Genomic DNA, 21812 nt, shown 5'->3' with positions numbered 1-21812 from the left:
ACTTTCATCCACAATTGATGTGTTCCACAGTGTAGGTTTGCTTGTTTTTATATTTAGGGTGGCACGGTGGTGCAGCGATAGAGACCTGGGTTCGAACCTGACTACGGGTGCTCTCTGTAGAGTTCTCCCCATTGTCTGTACTACATTCTCCCCGTGACATGCATGGGTATTCGCTGGTACCCACCCACACTCTAAAGGCGTACAGGTTTGTAGGCTAATTAGTTTGGTACAATTGTAAAATGTTCTGAGGGTGTGTAGGATAGCGTAAGGGCCTGTCCCACTTGCATGCGATTGCGTGCGTTTGGCGCGACGAACTGGAAGAGGAGTTCACGCGAAGTTCACGTGAGACGTCATTTACTTCATGCTTACCAATCAGCTGGGCAGGAGGCGGGCCGACTGAATTGGGGCGTCGCATGGCGTCGGGCGGTGACATCATCACGCAACGCCACGCGCTAGGCGTACACCGTCAAGACGCTGCGTACGACCGCAATGCACCTGCGTGCCGACAGGCCGTTGGCGCGCGAAGAATTTGGCCACTGCAAGAATTTCGGAACTCCGCGCTTCTAAGTGGGACCGGCCCTGCGCGGCCATACGGTGCCAGTAAGCCTCAAGCAACCACGAGGTCGCGTAATTTGCGAGCCAAGGTCGCGTAAGTGGTACAGGCCCTTTAGTGTGCGGGGATCGCTGGTCGGTGTGGAATCGGTGGTCCAGAGAGCCTGTTTCTGCACTGTATCTCTAAACTAAACTAAATTTGTACTCTTTTCCTTTATCATACTGTAAGATTTTAACTTTGAAGGTTAAACTTTTAAATATCCACTTTTTGAGTTTTCTTTTTTCCTCCTCCCCCGCCTCAGTAAGTCAAATTTGAGTTGGAGGAAGCATAATTAGTTTACATCTGAGAAACAGATGTTAAATTGTGACGTTTGGTTCAAGTCAGTTTAAACCATTAATTCACTGTAAACACAAAGGGGACTTGATCTTTAAGATAAGATTGACATAGTTCGTAAAAAGCTTTTAGTCAATTTATTTAGCTACAAACGATACGTTTTTTTCACAAAGGTGCAGTTGAAAAGATTCACTCTTCGAACAGTCGACATAAAGGTTTGGTAATGCGCAAGCTCGGTCATGAAGTTCCATTTGGGATAAAATTATAGGGCAGCATATCCCAAAGGCAGATAAGCAACAGATGGAATAAAAATACAAACTGATAGATGGGATGGAAGATGTAGAATTAAGTGGTCAACACAAGCATGAATCAAATCCGGTTTCACTAACCACCGCTGCTGTTATTCCACACCAATAGTACACAATTTAAAAAAAGATGTTGAATATCAAAAGGAGTGAAACTTTGTTAGAAGTGAATTATGAGGGAGTGCAGCGTAGGTTTACAAGGTTAATTCCCGGGATGGCGGGACTGTCATATGCTGAGAGAATGGAGCAGCTGGGTTTGCATACTCTGGAGTTTAGAAGGATGAGAGGATATCTCATTGAAACATTTAAGATTGTTAACGGCTTGGACACGCTAGAGGCAGGAAACATGTTCCCGATGTTGGGGGAGTCCAGAACCAGGGGCCACAGTTTAAGAATAAGGAGTAAGCCATTTACAACATAGACGAGGAGTCAGGGGATATGGGGAGAAGGCAGGAACGGGGTACTGATTGGGGATGATCAGCCATGATCACATTGAATGGCGGTGCTGGCTCGAAGGGCCGAATGGCCTGCTCCTGCACCTATTGTCCATTGTTTATTGTCTATTGTCTATTTAGTGTCTCAACACATTGCACAATATAATGTTAAAAAAGATTTGGAACTGTAATTTTTATATACAGCATTTTCTTACTTGCGAAGACCTAGGTATCTAGTGGAGATAAGGAAATCTGACAGAGGCTACCTCCACTCCATAACAATAATCTTCCTCACCTATTCACACAACTCACTCCAATTCAATAATCTTGCTTCCAAAGCCCATGAGAACCTGGTCTTGACATCTTGATCTTGCTCTCAAGCTATGGCTCATGCTGCAGATCCAATCTCTAGTCCACTCTCCCTTCCCCCTGCCACAAATTGCTACTCATTGTCCCAGCTATTTAGATATGCTTCAATCTCACCCTGACCCAGCCCTGTTCTCCTCTGCAGATCCCTTTCCCTAGCCCTGGTCTACAATTTATTGGACTATGTCTTTCTGTATGTGGTGTGATGACCAATTGTTTGCCTCTCCTTTTTAACAATTTTGTGTTCACAAAATGAATTTTGGTTGTCGGGTGTCTGCAGCCCAATTGTTTGCCTCGCCTTTTTTTAACAAGTTTGTGTTCACAAAATGAATTTTGGTTGTCTGGTGTCTGCAGCCCAATTGTTTGCCTTGGCTTGGCTTTTTAAATCGTTGCAACAGTTGGATGCCTGCCCAAGCATCCATACGGCCCACAATGTCTATACTAGCCCTCTGGAAACCAGTACCTTCAACCCGCAACACCCATACTAGCGCAACAGACAGCCCCCCCCCCCCACTGGCGAGCAGTATTGGAATTGGTGGAGAGGTGGAATATTGCGTTGGTGACCAATCCTCCCGTGTGATGCTGGGACCCAACGTGTCCCACTTAGTCTAGTATTATATACACATCAGCACGACAAATGCTTAAATAAATATTTCAATAATAATTTCGCTCTAAGATCTGGTAAACTTCTAAATATGGCAATGAAGACCAAGTTGCTGAACATAGAGTTGTAGAGGACAGAAACAGGCCCATCGACCCAACTTGCCCATATCGACAAAGATGCCCCATATACAACTGTAACTGTAAAAGATGTCCCATCCGCCTGTGTTTGGCCCATATCACTCTAAACCTTTCCCATTCACCGGGTGGCACCAGCAATGGCTGCCTCGCCAACTGTCTGTCTGTCCTGTCTTCTGTTTTTGTTATTTTAAGTACGTGTTAAAGAGTATGTTTTAGTGTTCCTTGGTTTGTTTTATGTGGGGGTGAAACTTTTTTCCAATCTCTTACCTCGACAGAGATGCAATTTTTTCCGTATTGTATCTCCGTCCCCACTGCGGCCTAACATCGTGGAGTGGTGCGGCCTTTCCTGGAGACCAACCCGGCGCTTCAACCACGGGCGTGGCGTGGACTTGCCATCGTGCAGCTTGTGATCCCTTTGCCAGGGATCGAATGTGGAGAGCTCCAACCACGGGCCTGTGGACTTTAACATCGTGGAGCCCGCCGCCCCCGGTTAGAGACCAATTCGGGAGCTCCAAGCCGCAGAGAGTTTCAACCGCCCCAACGAGAGTTTCGATCACCCCGATGCGAGGGCTTTGGATCGCCGGCTGCGGTAGCTTTGATGGCCCCGACTGCGGATGGTTCGACAGCCCCGACCGCGGGAGAATAAAGAGGAAGAAGATTGAACTTTATTACCTTCCATTACAGTGAGGAATGTGGGGAACCAATGTGGTGGATGTTTATGTTAACTTTATTTAATGTGGCTGTGTGTCTTGTTGCTTTTCACTTAGTACGGCTGTATGCTAGCTCAAATTTCACTGCAAGTTAATTGGTACACGTGACAATAAACTGAACCTTGAACCTTGAAACCTATCCATGTACCTGTCCAAGTATCTTTTAAATGCTGTTGTTCTATCTGCTTCAACTACCTCATCTGGCAGATCGTTCCATACACCCACCACCCTATGAATGAAATATTTGCTTCTCGGGTTCATATTAAATCATGCCTCTCTTACCGTAAACATATATCCTCTTGTTTTTTATTCTCCTACCCTGGGTAAAGGCTCTGTGCATTCACCTCCATAAGATCACCAACCTCCTGCACACCAAGTAATAAAGTTCTAGCTTGCTTACTTCTCCCTGGATCTCATGCGATCTAACCTTCCAGAGCAGCCTACCATGTGGAACCTTGCTGAAGTCCATATAAACATTGTCTATGGCCTTGCACTCATTAACCTTTTTGGTTACCACTTCAAAAAACTCAATCAAATTTGTAAGACACGATTTCCAATATACAAAACCATGCTGACTATCCCTATTTAGCCCGTCTATCCAAATGCATATCTTATCCCTCAGAATTCTCTCCAGTAAAGTACCACAGATGTTAGGCTCACTGATCTATAGTTCCCATGCTTTTCCTTGCAGCTCTTCTTAAATAGAAGCACAACATTAGCCACCCTCCAGTCCTCTGACACATGACCCGTGTCTCACGATGAACCATAAATCTCAGCCAGGAACCCCGCTTCCAGCTTCCCACAGAGTCCTTGGATATATCTGATCAGACCCAGGAGATTTACCTAACTTCATATGCCCTCGGACATCCAGTACCTCCTCGAACATAATATGGACTGTCTTCAAGACATCTCCATGACTATCTCAAATTCCCTAGCCTTCATGGTTTTCTCCACGTTAAAAGCAGAGGAGAAATTATCATTGTGGACCATGCCCATCATCTGTGGTTCTACACATAGATGATCGCTTTGGTTTCTGAGGAGCCCTATTCTCTCTCAATGAATACACTTGATCCCAGCTCCCGATGCCTCCATCTTTTTCATGACCAGAGGCTCAATTTCTCTTGTTGTCCAAGCTTCGTTACTCCTAGCTGCCTTGCCCTTCACTCCAACAGGGACATACATGCCTTCACAATAGACAATAGACAATAGGTGCAGGAGTAGGCCATTCGGCCCTTCGAGCCAGCACCACCATTCAATGTGATCATGGCTGATCACCCACAATCAGTACCATCACTCTTTTAGAAGCATCTCACTTACTGGATGTCCTTTTGCCCTCAATCATCCTACTCCAATCGACTTGAGCAAGTTCCTGTCTAATACCATCAAAGTTTGCCTTGCCCCAGTTCAGAACTTTAATTTATGGGTCCACCCTGTCCTTATCCATAACTATTTTAAAGGTAATAGAACTGTGGTTGCTGGTCCTAAAAGGTTAGCTCGCCATCACTTCAGTCACTTGCCTTTCCCAATTTCCTAAAAGTAGTTCAAGCTTTGCCATCTTCCTTGTTGGGCTCTCAGCACATTGCCTAAGGAAACTTTCCTGAACATATTTGACAAATTCCATTCCCTCTACGCCCCTTCCACTGTGGCAGTCCAAGACTATATTTTGAGAGTTAAAATCCCCCACGATAACAACCCTTTTAGTCTTGCAGCTAACTGCAATCTCCTGGCTTATTTGTCTTCTAATTCCCATTGACTATTTGGGGGTCTGTAGTACACTTCCAACAAGGCGATCATCCCTTTTTTATTTCCCAAAAACTTCACGAGTTTCCGCATTTCCCGATTACCTGCCGTTAGCATTACGAGCCGCTACGAGACATCCAAGAGCTCCGACGTAGCCGCTACGTACATTCTACGTACTTACCATGAGTTTGATTTTTTTTAAATTCGGGAGATCTCTTGAATTGCCTCGTACAGTGGGACAGGCCCTTAAGTCTTCCCGAATAACACTCGCAAACCTATCCGCCAGAGGATTGATTCCCCTCCAGTTCAGCTGTAACACATCCCTCTTCCACAGGTCACCTCTGCCCCAGAGAGATCCCAGCAGTCCAAAAATCTGAATCCCTGCCCCCTCGATCAACTCCTCAGACACACATTCAACTGTCCTATCTTCCTGTTCTTATCTTCACTAGCACATGGCACGGTGTGAAACCCAGATCCACAACCCTGGAGGTCCTGGTTTTTACTATCTAAATGGCGTCAAGTTGGGAAAAGGGGAAGTACAACGGGATCTGGAGGTCCTTGTACATCAGTCTATGAAAGTAAGCATGCAGGTACAGCAGACAGTGAAGAAAGCGAATGGCATGTTGGCCTTTATAACAAGAGGAATCGAATATAGGAGCAAAGAGGTCCTTCTGCAGTTGTACAGAGCCCTAGTGAGACCACACCTGGAGTATTGAGCAGTTTTGGTCCCCTAATTTGAGGAAGGACATTCTTGCTATTGAGGGAGTGCAGCGTAGGTTTACAAGGTTAATTCCCGGGAAGCGGGACTGTCATATGCTGAGAGAATGGAGCAGCTGGGCTTGTACACTCTGGAGTTTAGAAAGATGAGAGGGGATCTCACTGAAACATATAAGATTGTTAAGGGCTTGGACACACTAAAGGCAGGAAACATGTTCCCGATGTTGGGGGAGTCCAGAACCATGGGCCACAGTTTAAGAATAAGGAGTAAGCCATTTAGAACGGAGATGAGGAAACACTTTTTCTCACAGAAAGTGGTGAGTCTCAGAATTCTCTGCCTCAGAGGGCGGTGGAGGCCGGTTCTCTGGATGCTTTCAAGAGAGGGCTAGATAGGGCTCTTAAAAACAGCAGAGTCAGGGTATATGGGGAGAAGGCAGGAACGGGGTACTGATTGGAGATGATCAGCCATGATCACATTGAATGGTGGTGCTGGCTCGAAGGAGCAAATGGCCTACTCCTGCACCTATTGTCTATTGTCTAATAACTTTTTGCCTATCTCCCTCCATTCACTCTGCAGGACCTCATCCCTTTTCCTACGTATGTCATTTGTGCCAATGTGCACAACAATGTCTGGCTGCTCGGCCTCCCCCCTTGAGAACGTTCAGTAGCCACTCCTGAACCATGACTCACCATCTTGGAGGCAACACACCATCCTGGATTCTCGCTTGCTGCCACACCAAATCTCCTCTCTGTCCCCTTAACTAACAAATCTCCTATCACTATAGTTATGCCTGTCTTCACCCTTTCTTACTAAAAAGGAGACAGATCTTTTTGATATATTATAGTATATGGAGATCAAGTGGGAATATGACATTGAGAAAGAGCAACTGTCGCAGAGTAGGCCTGAGAGATTGACTAGCCTCCTCTTGCTCTATGCCTCTGTGTAGAAGCTAACAACCTGAATTTCTCAATGAGTCTTCTCTGTTATAACAGGCGTTTAGGGTAAACTTGAATTATGTCTTCGTCCATATTTATTCTAATAATGATAGAACCAATTATAATAAAATCTCAATTTCAATCCTGCAAGTAGTTCCTTAGTAGCAATTATGGGCACTCACGCATTTTTCAATCGCTAAACATTCTATTCCACATATTTTCTAGTTGACGGCGAAAGAATAATTTTGCACATTCTGAGGTCAGACCTCAGCCTGTTTATAGAAGGAAGAATAAATAAGGAAAAATATTCATTAATCACCTCTCTTCTTGCGTACAGCCATGCCTGTAGCAGCTTTAAAAATCTTTTTTAGAGATACAGCGCGGAACAGGCCCTTCGGCCCATCAGGTTCGCACCGACCAGCGACCCCGCACATCAACGCTATCCTACACACACTAAGGACAATTTACACATACACCAAGCCAATTAACCTACATACCTGTACGTCTTTAGTGCTTGGGAGGAAGCCGAAGATCTCGGAGAAAACCCACGCGGTCACGGGGAGAACGTAAAACTCCGTAGAGACAGCGAACCTGGGTCTCTGGCGCTGCAAACGCTGTAAGGCAGCAATTCTACCGCTGCGCTACCATGGTCACCTCAGCTAAATGTCAGTCAAGTCGTATTAGCCATGAAAGGGTTCATAAGAAAACTTGTGAGCTTTTGTTCTTCACCCATTAAAAGATGCAAAAACAATATGTGTAGGAAGGAACTGCAGATGCTGGTTTAAACCAAAGATAGACACAAAAAGCTGGAGGAACTCAGCGGGTCAGATAGCATCTCAGGAGAAAAGAAATAGGTGACGTTTCAGGTCGTGATCCTTCTTCATACAAAAACAATGTAATCCATTGTAGTTTGCATACCCATATCAGATTGTAGTTAGCTATTATTTTTCCATTTGTGGAGGAAATGTGTACTTTAATCCCCATTTCCTGCAAATGAAATAATTCTCTTCAGATAATTTATTGCTTTCCTGAATTGTGTACGTCAAAGGGCATGAAGAAAGCAGCATGCTGATTCATCTTACGATTTCCTCCCAATCTCACTACTAATCTCCTGGCTGTCTTTTGGAACAGCAGATGAGACTGAAAATTCAAATAAGTGGTTGAATAAGGTAGCGAAGTATTGAATGATCCAACAATCAGAACATTTAGCATTCTCACAGTTAGAATAGAATAGAATAGAATGCCTTTTATTGTCATTCAAACTGATAAGGTTCGAACGAAATTTCATTCCTGCAGTCATGACTTTACAAAAAAAAACCAAGACTCACAATTAACACAATTTACATAAACATCCATCAGAGTGAATCTCCAACACCTCCTCACTGTGATGGAAGGTAAAAGTCTTATCTCTTTCCTGCTCTTTGTTCTTCTCCCGCGGTCCAGCAGTCCAACTGCAGCGTCGAGGCGACTGGGGCTCACGATGTTGAAGCCCCCGGCGGGCGATGGTAAGTCCCGTGGCCGTTTAAGCCATGCCGGGCGACGTTAGGCCCCGCTCCGAGTCATTTAAACCCCGCGATTCCGAAGGGAGAAGTTGCTGTTGCGGGAGCTCCGAAAAGCGGTCTCCCACCAGGGACCTGCGAGCTTATGATGTTCCTGTCCACAGGCTCCGCGACTGGAGCCCTCCGGTTGGTTCCGGTCGCCAGCTCCACGATGCTAGGCCCAACGACACCGGAGACCCGACAGGGAAAAAGTCAGGTCCCCATACAGGGAAGAGATTAAACGGTTTCCCCCACCCCCCCTCCCAACCCCCCACATATACACAGCTAAAAAAAATAAAAAAAATTTAAACCAAAAACATACATCTAACGGGACAAATTTAAAAAAAGACAGGCGGACTGCAGTCGTGTCGCTGCCGTTAGACGCCGCCACATGAACAGTTAGTTGATAACATGTATTTATTTACAGATAGGCTTTGAATTTTCCATTATTACTGATTCAATCTTAATCTCCTGCGGTATCTGTGTAGAGTTTGTGTGACCACTTGAGTTTCCACATTCCACATTCCTAAAGATGGGCAAGTTGGTAGGTTAATTGCCCACTGTAAATTGCCCCGAGTGCAGGCAACTGCTTGAATCTGCAGGGAGTTGATAGAATGAGGGGAGAATAAAATGTGTTAGTGAAAATGGGTGATTTTGGGTTAGCATGAGCTTGATGGAATGAAGGACCAGTTTCTGTGCTATACAACACTATTACTTTATAGACACTAGGAAAAAATTAACCAAAATGCATTTTTGTATGTTATATTTAATAACAAAAGTGGCTAATTTTACCAAATACCAATAAATATTTGTGAAAACAAAATTGAAAAATTAAATTGCCTGTTCATAAAGCCATCCTGTGTATTTTGTGGTTAAACAGTATAACTATTATCATCCCATCATGCCAGAACGTTAGAAAAACATGTTCAAACATGTTCTAGCCAAACATCGGAACAGTGGAAATGCCGTAAATGCTGCCACCTGCTGTCAGATTAAAAATACACAACTTCAGAAAAAAATAGCCATTTTCTTAAGAACTATAACGTTGTAATGGAACAGAAGGAGATATTCAGCTCAGTAAGTCTATTCCAGCTCCTGCTGGAGCAAATTTGAAATGCACACCACCTTCCCAATTCCTGTGCCAGCTTCCCTGATCTCCTTCTGAGTTAATGCAATAGCAACTAATCCAACATCTAAAAGTTAACATTATGGTACCTGAGCAATATGTGACCAACATTCCCTGCGATGAACTAGCATGAAAAAGCCCACATTTGAAAATAGAATAAATTAACTTCCCCATCCTCATTAACTTCCCCATCCTCATTAACTTCCCCATCCCCATCGGCTTATACTCGCTAGAATTTAGGAGATTGAGGGGGGATCTTATAGAAACTTACAAAATTCTTAAGGGGTTGGACAGGCTAGATGCAGGAAGATTGTTCCCGATGTTGGGGAAGTCCAGGACAAGAGGTCACAGCTTAAGGATAAGGGGGAAATCCTTTAAGACCGAGATGAGAAAAACATTTTTCACACAGAGAGTGGTGAATCTCTGGAACTCTCTGCCACAGAGGGTAGTTGAGGCCAGTTCATTGGCTATATTTAAGAGGGAGTTAGATGTGGCCCTTGTGACTAAAGGGATCAGGGGGTATGTAGAGAAGGCAGGTACGGGATACTGAGTTGGATGATCAGCCATGATCATATCGAATGGCGGTGCAGGCTCGAAGGGCCGAATGGCCTACTCCTGCACCTATTTTCTATGTTTCTATGTATCTATGTATTACATGTAACAGAAGGTGCATCAGACTTCAAGGATGTGGTACATCATCGGACTGAGGTAAGCTTAATACCGTAAAGTTACCCCATTGACAAGACACAAAAGACTGGAGTAACTCAGCGAGCAAGTTAGCATCTCTGGAGAAAAGGAATAGGTGACGTTTCGGCTCGAGACCCTTCTACAGACCGTTACCTCGTTGACATATATTGCATTACAGCCTCCAACACATTCTGAATTTATGATCCAGAATTTTGTTGTTGCAATATTTTTATTGTCTTTATTAACCATTTTTGTAAAAACTCATTTTTTTCCTTAAGTACCCTCTTCCAACCCTGTGTCCTTGGAGAGAAAAGGTATAAATGGCCATGAGGGATGGCCATGTGAACCCTTGTCATGAAGTTAAGTCAAGTTTTCTTCTGCATGCTGCCTGCAAAATGTTGCTTCTATCTGGAGTCATCTGAATCCATAATTTCCTTGGGATGTGAGGACAGAGAACAGTATCCAAATCAAGAAAGGCATAGGAGTTTAGCACGCATACAGAAAAGAGCCATCCACTGGGGTGAACTCTGGAATTAAAGAATTAAGTATAAAGATTAGACTTTAAGAATGTGGAATGTTTAATCTTGTTTAATCTAAAAATGTTGTTTAAAAGAAGATGATGGAGTTTACAATACAAAAAATGTAAACTGGATAGAGAAGATAAATCTGAAACATAGTTCATAAGTTCTAAGTGCGGAATTAGGCCATTTGGCCCATCAAGTCTGATCCACCATTCAATAGTGGCTGATCTATCCTTTCTTCACAACCCCATTCTCCTGCCTTCTCCCTATAAAATCAGACACCTTTACCAATCAATTCTAATTCAATTTCTGAATCTATTTCAATTTAAACTGTAGAAATAGGACAAATTTAAATTTAAATTTCTTTATTTATATAGCACATTTTTAGTCAACTTGCATTGACCCCAAAGTGCTTCACATAATTACATCCACACACACAGGCAAAGGTGGGTGAAGTGTCTTGCCCAAGGACACACACAGGCAAAGGTGGGTGAAGTGTCTTGCCCAAGGACACAACGACAGTATGCACTCCAAGCGGGATTCGAACCAGCTACCTTCCGGTTGCCAGCCGAACACTTAGCCCATTGTGCCATCTGTCGTCCCAGACAAGATGGGTCAATTCATGCAAAATGAATGTATATTTTTAAATGTTTTTTAGAAAGAACTGCAGATGCTGGAAAAATCGAAGGTAGACAAAAAGCTGGAGAAACTCAGCGGGTGAGGCAGCATCTATGGAGCGAAACTGAAGAAGGGTCTCGACCCGAAACGTCACCCATTCCTTCGCTCCCTAGTTGCAGCCTCACCCGCTGAGTTTCTCCAGCTTTTTGTATATTTTAAAATGATCTCAGAAGGCACTTGCTCAGAGTAATTAACGTATGGATTAAAGTGGAGTAAAAGTCCTAGAATTATTTATGACATATTCTACGGCAGATCTGTAGATTCCCTCTGGGTGTGTGAGTTTCTCAGGTTCCTCTCTTAGTTTCCTTGAACACTGACATTTCCTAAATAAGCAAAATATAAAGTAAAGTCACACTAAACCACTCAGAAGGACAAAGTCTTTACTCACCAGCCACTCCTACTTGATGTGTTGCATAAGAAGGAAGTCTACTTTCCCCCATGGCCAGCCAGAGTGCCAACACAGAATGGTCCTTCTCTGCATGGTGAAAGGTGAAACCTTGATGAGCTGCAGCAGGTATAAAACGACTCTGGAGAATAGGAACATGTAGCCACACTGCCACCCTGCCTTCTGCTTTCCAACCTACAATAGCATCTGCAAATAAAATAAAATGTGTTCTATTCCATTGAATGACACGTATCAAGGCACAATACACAATGGCTCTGAAGAAGGATCTCAACCTGAAATGTCACCCATTCCTCCTCTCCAGAGATGCTGCCTGTCCCTCTGAGTTACTCCAGCATTTTGTGTCTATCTTCAGTTTAAACCAGCATCTGCAGTTTTTTCCTACACATAATGGCTGTATTCTGCTAATTGGTCAGTGACACAAATAATAGATTTGTTTCCCATGATTGATGCTGTCGGACCTGCTAAGTATTTCTCCAACTTTCTGTTTTTAGCCCAGATTTCCATAATTTGTTATATTTTGTTGTTACGTTATTGGATTAAAATCCACAGGCACAAAGTAGTGTTCCATAGATCCATGGAGTTTAAACCCTACTAAAGCAGCTAAAAACTTACATTTAGTAAATAAATTACATTTACTAAATAAATCTAGAATAATATGCTAGTATCAGAACCGGTGACCATAAAACTATTGGATTCGTACAAAAGCCCATCTGCCTGGGAGAAGGGAATGTGCTATCCTTGATGATCTTCCTTACCCCATCTCCAGACCCTTTGCAATATGATTGACTCTGAACTGCTTCTCACTTCAAGGACAATAAAAACATCATCCTTGTCAATAATTCCCATATCCCATTGGAAGATTTTTTTTTAAATGCAGACATTTTCCTTCGACTGTCCCATCCATTATAGCGTTATAACACATCAAAAGTTGGGAAGCAACAGGTAGAACACTGCTCCAAATTGACTCCTTAAACAGTGTTAAAGATTTTGTATAATAAGAACTTTCTGAATATAAGAAAGCATCGTAAGAGTATTTCCCATTCTGAGGCATGTTGCATAACTGATGCTAAATGTTAAAGCTAATTCAGGGTTTCAACTGAAAAGTTCACATTTTTTATCAGGTTTTGCCTTAAAGCGATGGAATCTATCTGTGCTGATATTTCAGGTGTTTTAGTTAGATATGGCAATGCATGTTTCTGACCGATGACTGGCTTTTGGAAGAAACCTCAACTAAGAACTGAGATGGATCAATGACTCTGCACTTTTTCTGAAGACAGTTGATGGTTACTTGCCAACAAACCCCATTACCTCCATCAACTCCCCAAGAACATAGAACAGTCTAGCACAAGAACTGCTCCTTTGGCCCAAATGATCCCATGACAATTCTTATCTGCCTGCACATCATCCATTCCCTCCTTTCCCTGCATATCCATATACCTACCCAAGACTCTTAAATGCCACTATCGTATCTGCCAAAACCACCATCCCCAGCAGCACGTTCCAGCCACTTACTACTCTCTGTGCAAAATGGCTTGTCTAACACATCTCTTTTAAAATTTGCACCGCACACCTTAAAGGGCCTGTCCAACTTACGTGTCCTTGGCACGCAAATTACGCGACCTCGTGGTCGCGTTGAGGCGCACGGGCATCGTATAGCCAAATGGGGCCAGTCCCACTGAGAAGCACGGATGGGTATGTAGTTGTGCGCGACATCGCGCATGGCTCCGAAATTTTTGTAGCAAATGAAATCTTCGCGCGCCAACGGCCTGTCGCGGAACTGACGGCCAAAGTGGGACAGGCCCAAGACCCTGGACGTCTCACCTCCAACAGCAGCAAAAGCAGGCAAACCATCGCCGAACTCGGCCTGGGGCTCACGGCCGTTGCGGTCCGGATCCGCCCCCACTTCTACTCCCAGAGCGGGTCCAAGAAAATTGAAGATAGACACAAAATGAAGGAGTAACTCAGCGGGACCGGCAGCATCTCTGGAGAGAAGCAATGGATGACGTTTCGGGTCAAGACCCTTCTTTTCAGACTGAAGAAGAGTCTCGACACGAAATGCCACCCATTACTTCTCTCCAGAGATGCTGCCGGTCCCGCTGAGTTACTCCAGCTTTGTGTCCATCTTCAAGTCAAGTCAAGTCAAGTCAAGTTTATTTGTCACATACACATACGAGATGTGCAGTGAAATGAAAGTGGAAATGAAATGAAATGAAATGAAAATGAAAATTACGTCACGCGCTCCAGACGGCTGTGCGTACGCATGAAATCGCGCGCGACCTTCGCGGGACCGTCGCGGCTCAACGCGATCACGAGGTCGCGTCATTTGCATGCCAAGGACACGCAAGTGGGACAGGCCCTTAAAGCTATGCCCTCGAGTATTTGATATTTTTCATCCTCGGATGTGGGGAAATCCTGAAACTTGCACCATTATACATGCAGGTAGATAAAGTTAATTGGATAAATTAATTGGACTACATCAAAACATTCAGGATGAGATAAACAAAAGCTCCAGATGAGCCATATTACCACAACACTGGCCAGTTCTCTGAAACAAGATCATATTTTTCAATCGATACATGGGCTGTTTGTGTATCTAGGAAAGTTGGGTGTACATTACCAAGGGAGGACCTATAATTCTATTTGTGGTCTTTTTTGGTATTTTATGGCTTTATTGTTCAATACTTTTAGTAATTTCTCAGTTTGATTAACATTTAATTTAATTTAATCATTTTTACTACAATAGCAGGTGAATCTCTGGTAATACAATAGCAGGTAATACAATAGTGGTGAATCTCTGGAACTCTCTACCACAGAAGGTAGTTGAGGCAAGTTCATTGGCTGTATTTAAGAGGGAGTTAGATGTGGCCCTTGTGGCTAAAGGGATCAGTGGGTATGGAGAGAAGGCCGGTACAGGATACTGAGTTGGATGATCAGCCATGGTCATATTGAATGGCGGTGCAGGCTCGAAGGGCTGAATGGCCTACTCCTGCACCTATTTTCTATGTTTCTAATATGCAAATTACATGGCCAATACACTCACTACTGCTTTTCCAAAGCAACCTGGAAAATAACATCTCTGGTCAACGTGGATAGGCGATGCTTCACGTCTGAAGAAGGGTCATGACCCAAAAAACGTCCCCTACCCATGTTCTCCACAGCCAGAGGTGTTTGTAATTGCTCAGGTGTGTTTAAATGCCTACTTAATGCAGGTATAAGAGAGCTCTCAGCACCTAGTCTTTCCTCCAGTCTTTCCGTCACCTTTGGAAACTATTATTACTGTTTATCAACATGAGGACCAAAGTTGTGCCATTGAAAGTCAAAGAAGCCATTATGAGACTGAAAAACAAGAATAAAACTGTTAGAGACATCAGCCAAACCTTAAGCTTACCAAAATCAACTGTTTGGAACATCATTATGAAGAAAAAGAACACGGATGAGCTTACTAATCGCAAAGGGACTGGCAGGCCAAGGAAGACCTCCACAGCTGATGACAGAAGAAATCCCTCTATAATAAAGAAAAATCCCCAAACACCTGTTTGGCTGATCAGAAATACTCTTCAGGAGTCAAGTGTGGATTTGTCAGTGACCACTGTCCGCAGAAGACTTCATGAACAGAAATACAGAGGCTACACTGCAAGATGCAAACCACTGGTTAGCTGCAAAAATAGGATGGCCAGGTTACAGTTTGCCAAGAAGTACTTAAAAGAACAACCACAGTTCTGGATAAAGGTCTTGTGGACAGATGAGACAAAGATTAACATATCAAAGTGTTGGCAAGAGCAAAGTATGGAGGAGAGAAGGAACTGCCCAAGATCCAAAGCATACCACCTCATCTGTGAAACACAGTGGTGGGGGTGTTATGGCCTGGGCATGTATGGCTGCTGGCTCACTTTTCTTCATTGATGATACAACTGCTGTTGGTAGTAGCAAAATGAATTCTGAACTAGGCACATCCTATCCGCCCAAGTTCAAACGCCTCAAAACTCATTGGCCGGCGGTTCATTCTACAGCAAGACAATGATCCCAAACATACTTCTAAAGCAACAAAGGAGTTTTTCAAAGCTATAAATGGTCAATTATTAAGTGGCAAAGTCAATCACCTGATTTGAACCCAATTAAGTATGCCGCTTATATGCTGAAGTGAAAACTGAAGGGAACTAGCCCCCAAAACAAGCATAAGCTAAAGATGGCTGCAATACAGGCCTGGCAGAGCATCACCAAAGACACCCAGCAACTGGTGATGTCCATGAATCGCAGACTTCAAGCAGTCATTGCATGCAAAGGATATGCAACAAAATACTAAACATGACTACTTTCATTTACATGACATTGTAGTGTCCCACACATTATGGTGCCCTGAAATGGGAGGACTATGTATAAACAAAGCTGTAATTTCTACATGGTGAAACCAAAATGTATAAAAATGGCCTTTATTAAAATCTGACAATGTGCACTTTAAACACATGTGAATTTTTATATTACAAATCTCAAATTGTGGAGTACAGAGGCAAATAAATAAATGATGGGTCTTTGTCCCAAACATTATGGAGGGCACTGTATATGCTTGATTTTGATGTAAATGTTGATGGGTTGGTCAGTAAGTTTACAAACAACACAAAAATTGGCAGAGCTGTGGACAATATGGAAGGCTGTCCATGGACACAGCAGGATAGATTGATTGATTGATATAATTTAATTGCCACACAACCAAGGTCGGTGGAATTTGGGTTGCCAGCAGCGGTACAGTAATAAAGAACACAACCACAATAAAAAATTTACACCATTTACAGATATGGGTAACTGTGTGTGCTCCTGACATCCCATCTACCTCTTTGGAGACCTTTTAACTTTGTTTAATTGATTTTATTGGACTTTATCTTGCACTAAAGGTTGTACCTTTTACCTTTTATCTGTACACTGTGGACAACTTGATTGTAATAACGTGTAGTCTTTTCTTTGGTGAATAGCACGCAACAAAAGCTTTTTACTGTACCTCAGTACATGCGACAATAATAATACACTAAACTAACTACACAGGGTAAACAGTCAGAACCTTTTTTTCCTAGGATGGAAATGTCAAAGACTATAGGGCATAGCAAAGGGGGATGTTTAAAAGAGGTAGACAAAAGTGCTGGAGAAACTCAGTGGGTGCAGCAGCATCTATGGAGCGAAGGAAATAGGCAACGTTTCAGGCCGAAACCCTTCTTCAGACTGATTAAAGGAGACGTGCAGGGCAACCTTTTTGTGCAGAGAATTACATCCCCGTTTATGCAATCTAGCCGTCTTGAAATAAATGCTAGCATTGCATTTCAAAGGTCTTTTATTGTCACCTGTACCAATTAAGGTACAGTGATATGCGAATTACCATACAGCCATTCTGAAAAAAAGCAATAAGACACACAATTGCATAAAAGTTAACATAAACATCCACCACAGCGGATTCCCAAACATTCCTCACTGTGATGGAAGGCAATAAAGTCCAATCTCCTTCCTCTTTATTCTCCCGTCGGGGAGATCAAAGCTCCCACAGCCGGCGGTCGAAGCACCCGCGTTGGGGCGATCAAAGCTCCTGCGGATTGGAGCTCCCTAAGTCGGTCGGTAACCTTCCTTACTACCTATTCGACTTGCAAATTAACTTTTTGGGAATCCTGCACCAGCATTCCCAAGTCCCTTTGCAACTCTGATTTCTTGATTCTCTCCCCATTTAGAAAATAAGTCTATGCATGACTTCACATTTTGCTACACTATATTCCATCTGCCACCTCTCTGCCCACTCTCCCAACCTATCCAAGTCCTTCTGCAGAGTCCCTGCTTTCTCTACCTGTATAGGGCTCTGGTGAGACAACATCTGGAGTATTGTGTACAGTTTTGGTCTCCTAATTTGAGGAAGGACATCCTTGTGATTGAGGCAGTGCAGCGTAGGTTCACGAGATTGATCCCTGGGATGGCGGGACTGTCATATGAGGAAAGATTGAAAAGACTAGGCTTGTATTCACTGGAGTTTAGAAGGATGAGGGGGATCTTATAGAAACATATAAAATTATGAAAGGTGCACAAAAATGCTGGAGAAACTCAGCGGGTGCAGCAGCATCTATGGAGCGAAGGAAATAGGCAACGTTTCGGGCCGAAACCCTTCTTCAGACTGATGAGGGTGGGAGGGGACAGGGAGAAGAAAGGAAAAAGGAGGAGGAGGAGCCCGAGGTCTGAGGGAGAGCTGGGAAGGGGAGGAGACCGCAAGGGCTAACAGAATTGTGAGAATTTAATGTTCATGCCAGGATGCAGACTCCCCAAGCGGAATATAAGGAAAATTGAGGAGAATATAAGCGGAAATGAGGAGAATATAAGCGGAAAATTATAAAAGGACAAGCTAGATGCAGGAAATAGGTTCCCAATGTTGGGCGAGTCCAGAACCAGGGGCCACAGTCTTAGAATAAAGGGGAGGTCATTTAAAACTGAGGTGAGGAAAAACTTTTTCACCCAGAGAGTTGTGAATTTATGGAATTCCCTGCCACAGAGGGCAGTGGAGGCCAAATCACTGGATGAATTTAAGAGAGAGTTAGATAGAGCTCTAGGGGCTAGTGTAGTTAAGGGATATGGGGAGAAGGCAGGCACGGGTTATTGATAGGGGACGATCAGCCATGATCACAATGAATGGCGGTGCTGGCTCGAAGGGCCTCCTCCTGCACCTATTTTCTACGTGTCTATGTTTCTACACTACCTGCCCCTCCACCTGTGGCGAAATCCAGAATGTCATTTGTCAAAAGGCTCCATATGATTTTGTGTGTGGACCACGACTTATTCGACCTGGCATGAGGCCTATCTCATCTGCATTGCACACGTTTCTGGCACCAGCCAAACTCTGGCTGAACTGCGCCTGGACTCACTGTGTTTGGAAGTGTGATCTTGCATTTCGGAATGGGAACAAGTTCGGCGAACCTGAGACGCAAATCACTTTGTGTGTGTGTGTGTGTGTGATATTTTTTTACTCGTAGGTTTAGTCGAGGTAGGTGGTAGTAGGTCGACATGTTATCCTAGGTAATTGAAGGCAATTGAAGGTAATCAAAGGTAGTCGAAGGTAAAGCTCGTTGAGAAAAAAATGGTAAGTATACCGACCAGTAATGTTAAATGCCCGCTAAACTTTATTAAACATTGTCTGGCTTCTTAAAAGTGTCTCCACTCGATCTCCCTTCTCTCCCCCCTTCTCGCCCTCACCCCCCCCTCTCTAAAGGACATACCGTAACTCTGGCAGCCGTCTTTTACCTTCCTGTTCATCGCAGGTGTGAATTTCAGACAAGGCTCCCCCACTTTCCCTGGCCCCCGTCTTTTGTGTGTGTTGGTGTGTGTGTGTGTGTGTTGGTGTGTGTGTGTGTGTGTGTGTGTGTGTGTGTGTGTTGGTGTGTGTTGGTGTGTGTGTTGTGTGTGTGTGTGTGTGTGTTGGTGTGTGTGTGTGTGTGTGTGTGTGTGTGTGCTCACTTTAATGTACATTGGCTGTTTGTTTTGTATGTGGGTGTACGGTACAGCCAGACATACCAAAGCTGGCCACCGTAAAACACTGCAAAACGGCCTGGATCTATAATGTTTAAGGAGGAACTGCAGATGCTGGGAAATCGAAGGTGCACCCGCTGAGTTTCTCCAGCATTTTTGTGTACCTTGGGATCTATAATGATTCGATAAAACTGCACAATCATGGATTACATTAAATGACGCTCTGTACTCTTAAATTCAAATGTTCTTCAATTCCTTAATAGTGTTGTCCGGAGGTGGAGACGGTGAGGGGGAGGGAGATGGTGTTTTATTACTTGCCCTGCAGCAGTTTTTGGAAGGTGACCTCGTCCAGTTGTGTTGGGAAATGTTTGTGCTCCAGGTGAACGGTGACGGCTCCGAAGCGGTCCACGCTGCCGGCGGCGGCGGCGGTGAGCGGGGAAGCGGGCGTCGAGCAGCGGCCCCGGCCCCGGGGAAAGAGCGAGGCTGCGGGAGCGCGTGGGCCCGGACAATGGCCGCGCGCCCGGTGGCGGTTGTGGCGGTTGGTGCAGGTGGCGGCGGCGGCCAGCGCGCGGGCTCCCAGCGACAGCATCGGCCCAGACACTCACTCGCTCACTCACTGCACCATCAACCTCTATCTAACCCGCATTTCACACACACACAATTACTAATTTACTTACAGCCCTCTACCGGGCACGAAATGCAGGTTCGCCGCAACCAGCTGGCAAAAAAAATCACATTCAATACAATACAATACGGTTTATTTGTCACATTGCACATAAAGTGCAAGTGAAATGAATATGTCAGCAGCGGTACAATGATAAAGGACACACACATAAACATCCACCACAGCATTCATCACTGTGGTGGAAGGCACACAATTTGGCCAGTCCTCCTCCATTTTCCCCCGTGGACGGGACCTCCACCCTCCGCAGCCGTTGCTGCGGGCGTCCAGATGGTAAAAGGACAAGGTACAAGTCCAGGTAAGTCCAGGATCGGCTCTATCCCCACCGGAGACCGCGGCTTTAAGTTGGTGTAGGCCGCAGGCCGGCGGTCGAGATTTAAAGTTTAACGTTCCCGCCGCGCCGCACCCTGAAGCACCGCAGACCGCAGGGCCGGCGGTCGAAGCTCCCCTCCAGGGGTGATGGTAAGTCGCCACCGCGCCCCGCGGTAGAAGTTGGCCGCGGGCCGGCAGTGATGGCTTCTTCTTCCCCCGGGTCACCCACGAGGGATCCCGGGCTGTAGACGCCGCGCCAGCTGGAGCTGTGCAGACCGCGCGCGGCTTCAGGCTGCAGGCTGCCGGCTGCCCCGGGCCAGCGAAACGGAGCGCTCCCCTCCAGCGAGCCGCAGCGAGGGCTCACCCGCTCCACGCCGAGAGTCCACGCTGCGCCCGCCGATGAAGCCCCGGGCGCGTCTCCGGGAAAGGCCGTGCCGATCCTTGCTGTTAGGCCACGGGGGAGGCGGCCTGGAAAAAGTCGCCTCTCCATGGAGGAGGCGGCCAAAACGGTTTCCCCCACACCACCCCCCACACAAAACACACAAAGAAACATTAAAAACATACTGTAAAACATACTAAAAAAAAAAAAAAAATTGAAAAAACTAACGCGCTGCTGACAGGGCTGCCGCCATTGCAGCACCAAAGATCACACATAGAGCGCTCTATCTATGATATTTGTGTTTGTGACCCAGTTAAAAAGACCCCTGTCCCACGGTACTCCAAGAGCTCTCCCGTGTTTGGCCTGATTCGAACTCGGGGATTTACGGTAATGGCCGCTCGTGGGTATTCGGGCGCTCTCGGACATTTTTCAACATGTTGGAAAATCTTCACGAGTCTTCGTTTGTGACCCAGTAATCTTTGTTTGTGACCCAGTAATCTTTGTTTGTGACCCAGTAATCTTTGTTTGTGACCCAGTAATCTTTGTTTGTGACCCAGTAATCTTTGTTTGTGACCCAGTAATCTTTGTTTGTGACCCAGTAATCTTTGTTTGTGACCCAGTAATCTTTGTTTGTGACCCAGTAAAAAAGACATATTAAACCCCTGTCCCACTGTACGAGTTCATTCCAAGAGTTCTCCCGAGTTTGCCCCGATTTGAACTCGGTGATTTACGGTAATGACCGCTCGTGGGTACTCGGGCGCCCTCGTGGACATTTTTCAACATGTTGAAGAATCTTCACGAGTCTTCCCGAGCACCTGCCGTTGGCGCTAAGGGACGTCCCCGAGCTCCGACGTACCCGCTACGTTCATTCTCCGTGCTTACTCCGAGTTTGATTTTTTTTTTAAACTCGGGAGAGCTCTTGGAATGAACTCGTACCGTGGGACAGGGCTTTTACATAGAAGGGTCTCCACCCGAAACATCCCTTTAAGAGAGAGCTAGATAGGGCTCTTAAAAATATCGGTCAGGGGATATGGGGAGAAGGCAGGAACGGGGGTACTGATTGGGGATGATTAGCCATGATCACATTGAATGGCGGTGCTGGCTCGAAGAGCCAAACGGCCTACTCCTGCACCTATTGTCTATTGTCACCCATTCCTTCACTC

At 44.9% G+C, this 21812-nt stretch overlaps 1 protein-coding gene across 1 annotated transcript in view; it reads right to left on the bottom strand.

The window, feature by feature from the left end:
- The window catches only part of nudt6 (nudix hydrolase 6), a 54577-nt gene extending 34662 nt beyond the window's left edge, over positions 1-19915 (bottom strand). Inside the window, exons 1-2 of the mRNA XM_033016342.1 lie at positions 19595-19915; positions 11774-11977 (exon numbers count right to left, since the gene is read on the bottom strand). Of these exons, the coding sequence (XP_032872233.1) occupies positions 11774-11977; positions 19595-19865 (475 nt within the window). The 5' untranslated portion in view covers positions 19866-19915. The remainder of the gene's footprint in view (positions 1-11773; positions 11978-19594) is intronic.
- Between the last annotated feature and the right edge of the window lie 1897 nt (positions 19916-21812).

This window comes from Amblyraja radiata, chromosome 1, assembly GCF_010909765.2.
Source record: "Amblyraja radiata isolate CabotCenter1 chromosome 1, sAmbRad1.1.pri, whole genome shotgun sequence".
NCBI classification, from domain to species: Eukaryota; Metazoa; Chordata; class Chondrichthyes; order Rajiformes; family Rajidae; genus Amblyraja; species Amblyraja radiata.
Note: the sequence above shows the minus strand (reverse complement) of the source record. Positions and strands in the feature narration are given on the sequence as shown.